General features: G+C 35.7%; 1 protein-coding gene across 10 annotated transcripts in view; it reads left to right on the top strand.

Annotated features, from left to right (window-relative positions):
* The window catches only part of CSNK1A1 (casein kinase 1 alpha 1), a 44370-nt gene that overhangs the window by 15527 nt on the left and 16299 nt on the right, over window positions 1-12544 (top strand). For 7 of the 10 annotated variants that reach the window (XR_004381965.1, XR_004381966.1, XM_032851509.1 and 4 more), the window contains exons 3-5: window positions 4079-4205; window positions 6948-7046; window positions 9477-9560. Coding sequence is in view for 7 of the 10 variants with exons in the window: in XM_032851509.1 (XP_032707400.1) it covers window positions 4079-4205; window positions 6948-7046; window positions 9477-9560 (310 nt within the window). In the remaining 3 variants the exon portion in view is untranslated. The remainder of the gene's footprint in view (window positions 1-4078; window positions 4206-6947; window positions 7047-9476; window positions 9561-12544) is intronic. The other 3 variants (XR_004381967.1, XM_032851511.1, XM_032851510.1) reach the window with 1 other exon arrangement.

Below are 12544 nucleotides of genomic sequence, written 5' to 3'. Positions count from 1 at the left end.
TCCGTTATTATTATCCTAGTCATAGAGATGAAAAACATATTTTAATGCTTTAATCTGAACTGCATACTTGTTTATTTGAGAGGGTGAGAAAGCATGAGCACGGGGAGCAGCATGAGAGAGGGAGAAGCAAGCTCCCAGCTGAGCTCAGTCCCAGTACCCTGAGATCATGACCTGAGCGGAAGGCAGATGCTTAACCGACTAAACCACCCAGGTCCCTTAAACTGCATATTTATGATAATTATACTAATTTATGGTTCTTGGAAGCCCTTAGGTCTCATAGTAATACTTAAAATATTTCAGTCATTTTATTTCATTTCTAAGTTTTTTTTTTAATTTCCATAAAGAGATAGGCAGAGAAAAATCCCTAACATCAGATCTCCAACTATAACACTTAAAAAAAAAAAAAAAGATTTATTTATTTATTTGAGAGGGAGCGTGTGAGAGGACTAGTGGGAGAGGGAGAACGAGAGAGAATCTCAAGCAGACTCTGCTGAGCATGGAGCTGGAAGCAGGGCTCGGTCTACCATATATACTTATTTCACAGGTGACAGCCTCAGCCAGAACCGAGGTTTGGTCACTCAACTGACGGTGCCACCCCGCACCCCTCCAGCCATGACACTTCTAATTGGTCACTATGTCATTCTCTTCCTTCTCCCACTCCCCCATTTCTACAATGAGTATTGATGCCAAGGCTAATCTTAAAATGTTGATTGAATTATATTGTGTCCCCCACCACACTCTACTGATAGTTCGCCCAGTTATTTAAAGAATTTAAAGCTCTTCAGCTTGGCTTTAAAGAGTCTATAATGAAGCCTTGAATTATAAGTCACCTTGACTTTCCTCTTAATTAAGAGCCTGGAGTTTATTCTTGCCCCTGCCTAGCATGCCCCTTTACTACTTTCCTTTTCAAAGTATTATCCCTTTGTCAAGATCTAACTGGTAATAGACCATTTTTACAAGGCTTCTTTGGATAAATTTAATTACCATTGATCTTTTGGGTTTCTGAATTCTCTTAGCACTTTTTGTCAGGCCCTCTTACATTCTCCTTTTCATGTGTCTTAATTTTTTAACTAGGTTTAGTTTGGATATGGGTTTAGAGGAAGGGAAATAGGAGCAAAGAGGTGGACCTTGCCTTTTTTAGCATCCTCTTTAGAACTTAAGGTAGCTTTCTTAATGCTTTAAGTAATGACAGTTATATAAATTTTAAATTCATTCTTTGGCCTTCGACTTTGATTGGTCAGGCAACTCTAGGTCTGAAAGCATTAATTTAAAACAAGTAAGTGGGGCTCCTGGGTGGCTTAGTGGGTTAAGCCCCTGCCTTCAGCTTGGGTCATGATCACCGTCTTGGGATAGAACCCCGCATGGGGCCTGGGGGGGGACTCTGCTCAGAAGGGGGCCTGCTTCCCTCTCTCTCTCTGCCTGCTTGTGATCGACCCTACCTGCTTGTGATCTCTCTGTCAAATAAATAAATAAAATTAAAAAAAAATAAAACAAGTAAATGGAAAATGAGACTCTTGTACTTTTTTTTTACTTTCATCCATTAAATTACTTGGTTTTTCTGCTTGTTTTGAAACTTTGTAAGAATAAGGTCCAAATCAAACCAGAGTTCTTTCTTTAATTGCATAGATATTTGAGTACCTACATTGTGTGAGGTGAACGTGATAACCACTACACTACGGAAACTGAGTACCTACATTGTGTATGTACATCACTTTATCATATACTAGCAACATACACCATACATTAAAAAGGTCTAAAGATAATATCTTGAGTTTTTGTATTGGTTGGTTTCAGATTTTCTGCAGACTTAAATGATCTCAGAGAATCAGGTTAGTGCTTGCTTGCTCATTATCCAGGTTCTTTGAAGACAATTTCAAACAGTAAGGTCTGACCTATGAGATATGGAGACAGAAACACCACAAAATGACAGCACCCGCATATTGTATTGTCAATACAATATGGTTTGATTGTGTATACAATTGTAAAGTCAGAAATGGAGCAGTGTGGAACAGGCTACTTGAGGAAGCTTTCTTTGGTGTCTGGGTGTTAGGACTTTGGGGTTGAAAGTAGAGAGTTAGAAGCTCATTTAGAATAAGAGTGGAAAACACAGAAGTGAGGGTAGAAACTGAATTAAGTAGGATTTGGATGAATAGTAGACTGTTCTTGGCTCTAATCTGTGTGTAATAATGTCTGGATGAGTTAGAGAGGTGGAAAGCACAGATGGGAGAGTTGTGGGTTAACTTTAGAGAAATAAGCTATATATTCCTTGAGACCAAAAGGAAGTATGAAAGATAGAAACACACCTGTCACTTAGGTTTAAGGGGTTTCGGTACCAATCTCTGTACAACAGGAAGACCTAATTCAGAAATACATGGTTTTTCTGTGGAGAAAATGCGTTCGAACATTTCTGTTTTAGCTGCCTTTTATGGACTGTTTATTTATTTATATATATATTTTTGATGTATAGAATAGCAGATCTGTCTTATACACTTAACGCAAGTAAGGAGGAAAATGCCCAATAACTTTATTCTTTAGCATGTTTCTGAAATTCACCTAATTCTTTCCAGTTTCTAATTATTACGAGAATATTCTGTTAAAGGCTAATTTTGCAGATGACTTCTCAGAGTTCTTTATGAAGTCCCGTGTAATTGCATGAAGAAAGGAAATGGGAATTTTTGCCTTTTACATTTCGGGTTGGTAATTGGGTTAGATGGATGGTTCTAAAATTTGCTCAACTGTTTTAGTTTTCTTAGTGAGATATCCAGTGGAAATCTGTTGTGGAGAGATGAAATGTGGTCTAAGGAGAGTTGGTTTTTGCTTTCCCCTTTTACCTTTATCTTTTTGTGCCCTCTCACTGCCTTAGCTCTTTCTGGATTTGGTGGTGGTGTTTTGTTTTGTTTTTGATGCTGAAAAATGGTTTATTAAAGCACAGGGACAGGACCCTTGGGCAGAAAGAGCTGTTGCCTGGATTTGGTGTTCTTGTATGGAATATTTCTTGAAAAACCTAGATAAATTGGGGACACCTGGGTGGCTCAGCCATTGACCATCTGTCTGCCTTTGGCTCAGGTCATGATCCCAGGGTCCTGGGATCAAGCCCTACGTGGGACTCCCTGCTCAGTGGGAAGCCTGCTTCTCCCTCTCCCACATGCCCTGCTTGTGTTCCCTCTCTATCTGCCTCTCTGTCAAATAAATCTTTGAAGAAAGAAAAGGGTCTTTGCTTTGTAAGATTGGTAGTCTCCTCCATTTCTTTTTAGGAAGTAGTATCAGGTGAGATTAAGGAGGTCATAGGAGTCAGTGGCAAATGGATATAGAATTCAAATGCTTTGGTAAGAGGAGTGTCAAGGTGACCATGCAGGTTCTGTATTCTATCTTAATATGGCAGTGGGACCGCTTGACAGAAGAAACTTTTTTATTCTTATTTTGTGTTGGGCAGTATAGTCAGTCAATGGACTCATCATCTGAATAGAGGAAAATTTAATCTTTTTTTTTTTTTTTAAGATTTATTTATTTATTTATTTATTTGACAGAGATCACAAGTAGGGAGAGAGGCAGGCAGAGAGAGAGAGATAAGGCTCCTTGCTGAGCAGAGAGCCTGATGGGCTTGATCCCAGGACCCCGGGACCATCACCTGAGCGGAAGGCAGAGGCTTTAACCCACTGAGCCACCCAGGCGCCCCGAGGGAAACTTAATCTTAAATAAAACCTAACTGGGGCACTTGGCTGGCTCAGTCAGTGGAGCATGCCACTCTTGATCTCGGGGTTGTGAGTTCCAGCACCATTTTGGGTATAGCAATTAAAATGTAGATTTAAAAAAATACATGGTACCTTTATTTGTTTACTTACTTTTAAAAGATTTTATTTTATAAGTAATCCGTTTACCTATTGTGGGGCTCAAACTCTCATAACCCCAAGATCAAGAGTGGCATGTTCCACTGACGAGTCAGCCAGGTGCCCCATAGTAACTTCAATAAAATAAATAGATAAGGAAAACTATTATGTTACTAGAGCTTTTTAGAAATTTAGTGATAGTAAGTGCTAATCACCTTTTCATAAAGCTCTCCCTTTCTGTCTTTTGTTAGGTGGTATGGTCAGGAAAAAGACTATAATGTGCTAGTCATGGATCTTCTTGGACCCAGCCTCGAAGACCTCTTCAATTTCTGTTCAAGAAGGTTCACAATGAAAACTGTACTTATGTTAGCTGACCAGGTATGTGAAATTTTGATGAAAATAAAAATTGAGAATACTAATAATTTAAGTGTAATGTAAATTTTTATAAACCAGAGTGCTATGTAACCTTATGTTCAGCAAAAATAAAAAAGACATAATAGGTATGTATACTCATTCAAGTGTACTACTTTAATTCAGTTTAATAGAGGTTTTCCTGTGGCATAGGACAAAAAAGGGTTATATTGGTTGCTGACCTGTAGAATAGTAGTTTTCACATTGTTTTATCAGATGGAATCTGTATTTTAGTGAAGAATATAGCAGGTTTCTTTATAAGATTTTTGAAGAAAGGGCTTGATATGTAAAAATGCTGTGGAAGAGAATAACATTTTTAAAATTTAGATTGGACGTCAAAATAAAATGAGATGATACACTGGCATTTGAGGTAGAACTTTTAAAAGTATAAATTCAGGGGATTAGAAAATAGTGTTCATTCTCTGTAATCAGAGCCTGATATTCCAGTAAGATTAACATAAAAACACTGAGTGGCTCAAGGAAATATTAGCAGATTACGTTGTTTTAATTGTGGAATGTTAAGAACTCAAACGTTGAAAGTTAAGATCCTCCTCATACGTAACATGTAAATGAATCCTAATAAAAGAGTTTATATTCCATAGGTTCTGTAACACATAGGTATTCATAAGTGAGCATTTATTCAGGGCCTTCTGCTTTACTTAGCATCGGAGGGTGCAGAGAAGAGTAAGAACTCTAGTCCCTTTGCCCTAGGAGTGTATGGTTTAGTAGAGAAAAAATGGAAAAGGTACAGTGTTCAAGGTTTTGTGATAGAAGTCTATACTGGGTACACTGGTAATAGAAAAAAATGTATTTCAGGGAAGGGGGTTGCAATAAAGCAGTGTTGTGGTTTAAGGAGTTAGCTGCTAAGCGTTGGCTCTGTAGGTGATAGAGAACACTTGAAGGTAAGTAGTTGGTGCCATTTATTATCTTTGGCCACACCTTTTCCCAGTGAATCAATGATCCTGGTTTAATGATGGGTCTCAGTTAGCCTAGGACAACTAAGTACATTAAGTGAGAGAAATGTTCTTTTTTTCTTCCTTTAATAAAGTACAAGTTGCTGCAATAACTAAATGTGCTGTTTGGACATTGCATATATATCTGCTTCCTTGAAATTATAGTTTAAGTTAGAGATTATAGATTTAAGAGACATTTTGTCAAAGTTCAGAATCTGTATGGTATTAAAAGCTCTAGAGAAAGTGGGGACAATAAAAAATAGAATCCTGACAGATATACTGAGAAGAGCAAGAACATATGGGTAGAAAGATAAAGTTAGTCTTTGGTTATTGAAAACATTTTCAAATACTTTTAAGTGTCTCCCAGAAAAGATAGACATATTTGATAATTTGACAGTTTATTCTAGAAGTGATAGGGGAAAAAAGTGATGCTGTAGTAACAAGACAGTTTTTTTTTTTTAACAAGGCAGTTTTTTAAAATTGAAAATTATTTACATAACAGATAAAAAAAGATTGTTATATGCAAAGAATTCTTAAAATTGATTAAAAAAGGGACAAGCCAAAAGAATGGACAGAATACAGATTGGCAGTTCCAAATAATAAATGACCAGACTTTCAAACTGTTAGCGAAGAAGTGAGGTCAGTACCTGTCATTGGCAAAATTTAGAAGGAACTAAAATAAGTTTGCCAATGGGAAAAGGAATATTCTGAAGTACTGCTAGAAACTGAATTGTTAGAGCCTATTTTAAGACAGTCTGGTGCCACCTATCAGAATGATAGCTGCATCAACCCAGTCACTCTCCATATAGTTGTATGGGGTTTATAGCCCTTAGAAATAAAAGCAGTAGTAGGTAAGGATATATTTAATTTAAATATGTTAATAGCATTATTATTCTTTACAGTGGGAATAATGGTTGGGGAAAACTTAATCTATACCGTAGAATATTTATGGCTGTTAAGAACTGTGCTAGGGCCTACACCATTTAACTTGGCAGAATTTCTAAGAAATTAAGAAAAGGTTGTAAGAATGACACTCTCATCAGTTTTTGAATGTGATTACTTGTGTGGAGAAAAAAACATGGGAGACTTCAAAAAGCATCTAAGAAGTAAAACCTAGCATGTGTATGTCCCCATGTTTTATGTTTTTGTTGTATGCTACTAACTTCCAGGAATGTTAAGTTAATAAAAAGAAGCAGACAAGAATAAAATGAATAGGATGCTTTTATTTCAGTTTAAAACAATAACAGCTTATATCTTTGAATTGATCAACATCTCCATGCCCATATGTGTGCCTTGAGTTCATCAGTGTGTGTAAATAAGAGCGTGGAAATGGGTAATGGCATGCTTTTGTAACACAGGTTACCTTGGGGCAGAGAATTGGGTGTGGAATGTTGATGACTTAGCTCTAACTGAAACAAGTCTAAATTTATTACTTTTGTAAATTAAAAATTGCAAACACCAATCCTTCCTGCCAGATTAGATGTTGTTATGTTTGTAATCAGTACTAGAACATGCCAGAGAACAGGGCAGGTTTATACTTGAGTATTCATCAAACTAGAGATAAATGAACAGCCTGTTTTCTCTTTACACAAAAAATTTTGTTAGTCAAACAACTCTAAATGAAGTTGTTAAAATATACATGTGATCTTGCAAAATAATTGAATTATTTGAAATAATTGAGAAATAATGCGTTGCTTTCTTGTATCATAATTCAAATTACATAATTATCTCTCACCCCCTCTTTTTTTTTTTCCAGATGATCAGTAGAATTGAATATGTGCATACGAAGAATTTTATACACAGAGACATTAAGCCAGATAACTTCCTAATGGGTATTGGGCGTCACTGTAATAAGGTTAGTCAAATGTTCTTTGCATGAAAGAACAAAGAGTTAAAAACTCCCAAGAATTGCTTTGGTAAACTTTCAGTCTTTAAAAAGTCATAGGAAATTGTCTTTGCTTTTGATGATTGCTTTAAAAGATTGTGCTAGAAGGATAATCAGCTAACTCTATTAACTTAGTAACTTGAAGTAAATTTTCTCCCAACTTACCCAACCAAGGTTAATTACTTGTATGGAAATAAAAAATTCCCAAGGGCTTTATACTGAAATGTAATATCTGTTATTTAATTATTAAACAGTTGTATCTGTTTTTCACTCATTCAAATAGTAAAAAACCCCATATTCTTTTTTTCCTGAATGCTAAAATCAGATTTTAACCTTTGTCTCTGAAGTGTGGGTTTTTGTAATATATGTGCTTGTGCCAGCGTGGGAACCACTGACCCATCTGTCACCATGGCGTTAACATTTGCTGACTGAGCATGATCATAATGAGAATTCTTCAGTCCTTGGATTTGTGTATTCAAAAGGATAACTTTTGGGTCTGCTTCAAAAGTAGTTGACAGTTTCTTACTTGGGTGCCAAGTTGGGTAGATTCTCCACCCCACCTTCCTTCCCCTTTCAAAGGAAAATATATAGTCAAGTGAAACAAACATTCATACAACAAAATTAGTGTTCATTGGGGTCTCAGAATGGTTAACATACGGGGTGATTGGGTTTTAGCTAGTGACGCATGACTGCAGTTAGAAACTAACTGTGTTGAAATTTTTTCTGTAATGATTAGTTTTATTGAGTGAATTGCTTTTATTTATCGATTCAATGTTGAGCTCGGGCAGACAGGCAGCATTGGCAATGCACTAAGCATGTTATGATCTGATGATCTGATAGAAATTCTCAACTTCAGGACAACTTGGGGCTTTTTGGTTTTTGTGGTTTTTTGTTTTGTTTTGTTTTGTTTTAGAAGGAAGATTCCCATTTGTTTTATTAAATAACTAGGAAATGTTTGGTGTTTTTAGGTCTGGCTATAAATGTTTACCTTTGTTTGCCTGTATGAATGCCAACTTGTAGCCATTACCATTAGAACTGGTGTTACTTGTTAATGTGTGAGACATTAATGTTGATCTGACCAAGTTTTAGGAAATTAAATTTTTTTGTTGAAAGCTAAACTTTAAATAATGAAAGGTGTATATATCTACATATAAGTTATCTTGCCATTCCCAGATTGCTGCTGCTGCTTATTTTTCTTTTAATACTATGTAGCTTCTGTCTCTGAAGCATCCAGGTTCTTAATTGTTATTGCAAAACCTGGTAATTAAATTGAAAAAAAAATTACTAGTCTTAATTTTTTGGGCAGTTTTGTTAGTTTGACCCTGATCTTTTGGCCATTTCCCAGCCCTCTTTCCCCATTTTCTTCCTGCTAAAGACCCGTTATCCTCTTGTGATCTGTGTTCTGCATGTCGACATTGCAGTACATGGTTTTTGTCTTTAAATGACCTAGATAATACCTCTTTGCTTCCCCCCCCCTTTAAAAATAGCTTGTTAATTACATAGTTGTGTTAGGATATCCAATTTGCCCCGTGATGAAAACGTTTTTAGGATCTTGTGTCCTCTCGAGAGAGAATTAAAAAAAACAAAACAAAACACTGTGGAGCTGCTTGCTGTTAATACAGTTCAGAGAGACCCTAGAGTAGAAGTGTACTGTTTCACTTAACTAAGATTCAAATTCTAAATGTTGTTCTTGAACATTTTAGATTAGTGTTTTGTTTATGCAGTTGGTTTTTAGTGTTTTCTTTCTGTATCATAGTTTGAAAAAAATGCCAGTTTTATGAGACTGGATTCTTTGGTTGTTAGCTTGTTGTAGTATTCTATTCATGGGGGAAAAAGAGTGGGGGGCTTTTGAGGTGTTTTTGTTTTTGTTTTTAAGTCAAATTTCTTACTCGGAAAATTGTTCTGAATTTGATATTTTAGGAGTGACCACTCCAATCTTAGTGAATTTGTTCATCTCTTCCAGTAATCAGCCCTGCATGCTTATGAAAACCAATTTTGAGGTGACTAAATGCCTTCTACCTCTTCCTTACTGAAGATTTTTTTCCCCTGTACAATCTTTTTTGGGGAAGGGCAGATTGTGATACCAAATATTGCAGAGCCAAATTCCCCATTTTTGATTAAAAAAATTAAAAGAGCCAAATGTCACCATTGCTATCCCTGATTCAGGCAGTGACACAATATAGTGGCATTAAAAACTTGAGTACTTTCCAGAATTCAAATGTTCTTGAGCATGTGATTCTTATTTGGAAAACTGAGAAGCTACAGTGCTTGGTGGAAGAAGGATGGCATTTGGCTACCCTGTTCTTTCTCTAATGCCTCGGTGTTGCCTGTCTGCGCCGGCCATTGTTGCAATGTAAGCAATACTGTTTGATGCACTGCCACCCTCTATTGTCTGTTTAGTGTTTAGAATCTCCAGTGGGGAAGAGGAAAAGAAGCATGACTGTTAGTACTTCTCAGGACCCATCTTTCTCAGGATTAAACCAGGTCTGAAACTGTCTCCTATTCCAACCTCAATCCCAAATTCATGTGCTTTTCTTTTTTATTGTTTTATTTTGATTATTTTTGTTTTGTTTTAATTCTGGAGAATGTAGATCTTGCTCAAGCTCTCTTACGTTGGCATTATTCAGACATACTTGGCAAACATATAACATTACTAAGATTTTTTTTTTGTGGCTTTTGCTTAAAATTTGTAAAGTTTAGAGAAAACCTAAATGAAAATAGGATTATGTTTAGATCTCTAACATCCTACATGAGGAAATGATATGTTGGTCTAGTATTGAAATTCTTTGTCTAATGGTAAACTTGAGATAGACTGTTTAGTTTTTAAAAATGTATTTGGAGTTGAAGAACTTAATGCATGAAATATATCTAAATTCAGTTGCATCAGTGCTGTGTGATGAATATATTCTGCCTCAACTCTCTTCCCCTTCCCTAGTGAACTTCAGGTAAGTGTAGATCAGATTTGAGATCTAGTGTTTCTAGAATTGATTTTCCTCAATCTGTGAATTCTCCCAACTTCAACCAAATAGCATGAGATGATGAAAGAGCATTATGTGCCCTGGAATTAGGAGACATTGCAGTCTGACAGTATAACAGTAACATCACTAAAGCACTTATCAAATAATTGCCAATTAATAACACATAAGATAAATTAAAGGAATGCATAACCTGATGATTTAGTGTTTGGCAAGCTAAATAAACACCTAGTAATTTTCTTTAAAATATTTTTTATGTAGGTAGAACTCCTCACATTTTCTTTTACTTTCATAGAAGTTAATGAGCTTTGTTAACTTCTTGAGCAAATGAATCTTCATCATACAATTTAGTGTATACTGAGAAGGAAGTATATATTGGCATGAGGAATCAAAAGAGAAAAGTTGTATCTGGTTTATGAGCATACTTTGTAATTTCAAACTATGTTCTATACTTTGTACCACATACATCATCTGGGTGATCATTTAATCCTTTTCCATACTGCCCAGCATTATTCCAGGTACCATTTTCTGCTGTTAAATAGGTTTCCGAAATTCAAACTCAACTTTCATTCACAAAGAAATAATAATTGTGACTGATTCTTAATTGGAGGTAGGGAGAGGAGTTGCTGGGTAATTAGGCACATTATAAAGCACCTAGTGCCCTATGTTTGCTTATCCATTCATTCACACATTTAATTTATATTTTGTAGTAGAATCATTTAATAATTTCCATAAAATTGAATTGTTTATTTTCTCTACATACAGGTTAGCTGGGTTGTGAAGAAAAGTTATCTTGTGTGTGAATTTTTGGGGAGGTCAGAGAAATGTGGCCCTTGGTTAAGAGAAAAATTGCTCGATATACTAAAAAATTAGAGATAGTGTTTCTGAGAACAGTGCACCTCTGCTGGATGGAGTTACCCCAGTATGTCCAACATTAATTCATCCCCACATGCCTCGCATTCTATAAGACAGGCACAGATTTTACTTGGAACACTAAATACAAATGCACAGAAAAGCACCTTGACCTACCAAAAAAATTAGACTTCTTTTGCATATGCAAACCTATGAAAAATACATTATCTTACAACTTACTGAATACTGACTTTTCCTTGTTTGATTCTTTATGTATTTGCGGCTGTTTGGTTGTATCTTTGGTTGTATCTGCTGGTGTCATGTAAACACTTCCATTATGTTTATATTCATTTTTAAATTCAAAGCAGAGAGGGCTGCTAAAGAAGCTTGATAGTACCAGATGATGAACTACCAAGAGATTTAGATTTTTTTTTTTATTTTAAATATTTTAAATAATCTTCCTCTTCAGTTGTTCGCTCTTAAAATAAGAGAGCTCTGTTTAGCAGTTTAATTCTTTTTCCTGACTCATTCATTCTCAGTTTTTATAAGAGAAAATTTAGAGTTGATTTGGTTTGTAGCTTTTGTTTTGTAATAAAGTTGGAGATATTTGAGAAGATAGTGTTTGTTTTCTTAATAAACTACATTTTATCCTTTAGAGTCGTGGAAAGAAAGAACTCTAGTAAATGCTGAGTTTTCATAAAATAATCTTTTATAAAGTTATTAGAAAATGTCTGGTTACTGAGTTGCAAATGGAGCTGCTGAATATAGACGTAGACAGGAATGAAACTATCAGGTTATAGTCATGGGAGAGTTGTTCCTGTCTTCTCTGCTTTGAAGTACTAAAAGAAGCAATCCCAGAAAATATCCTTTAGAGGAGGGTCTGTGTCCTAATCATCTTTTGTTTAAAACCCACATAATTCTTAGGGGTATTTTTAAAGATACTGTGAAGCTGGATGTCCTTTTGTATTTGTTTTGCCTTGTTTTCTTTTCAGTGTGAATCTGGAGAACTTAAGTCATAATTTTTGGTTTGCTTAACAGAAATGTATTTTGCTCATTTTAATATTTGTATGCTGAGCCCATTTGAGTGTGAGCTTAATTTCTCTTTGTTTTGTAAGACTTTCTCATTGACATATAATAATGCAATTGCTGAGGAAGTGAATTTAATCTTACTAGTGAGCCCTCATCCATTTAAATTTTATTAAAAATTTAATCTTTATTCTTTTATAGTAGACCAGGTGAAAATAAGTATCTCCTTGTTACACTGGTGACACAAGCGCAAACCACAATGTCTTTCCCATCCCGATGTCCAGTTAAAGGCTAGGGTACAATGCCTGCCTGATACAAGTGTTTTTTTTCCTCTTCTCTTCTTCTCCCCCCCCCCTTCCCTTTCCTTCCTTCCTTCTTCCTTCCTTCCAAGATTTATTTATATTTAAGTACTCTCTGTGCCCAATAGAGGGTTTGAACAACCCTGAGATTGAGTCTCATGCTCTTAAAACTGAGCCAGCCAGGAACCCCTTGGTCAAAGTGTTTTTCATCCTCCTAAGAGAGGCAAATATTTGATCACATCTTTTCTCTAAATCAGTCATTTTATTTATTCTTATACAGACCCTAGTAGGCTAGGTAACAGGTTTCCTAGGACAT

This window comes from Lontra canadensis, unplaced genomic scaffold, assembly GCF_010015895.1.
Source record: "Lontra canadensis isolate GAN:19392208 unplaced genomic scaffold, GSC_riverotter_1.0 scaffold5, whole genome shotgun sequence".
NCBI classification, from domain to species: domain Eukaryota; kingdom Metazoa; phylum Chordata; class Mammalia; order Carnivora; family Mustelidae; genus Lontra; species Lontra canadensis.
The sequence above is the reverse complement of the archived record's forward strand: the minus strand, read 5'-3'. Positions and strand labels throughout refer to the sequence as shown.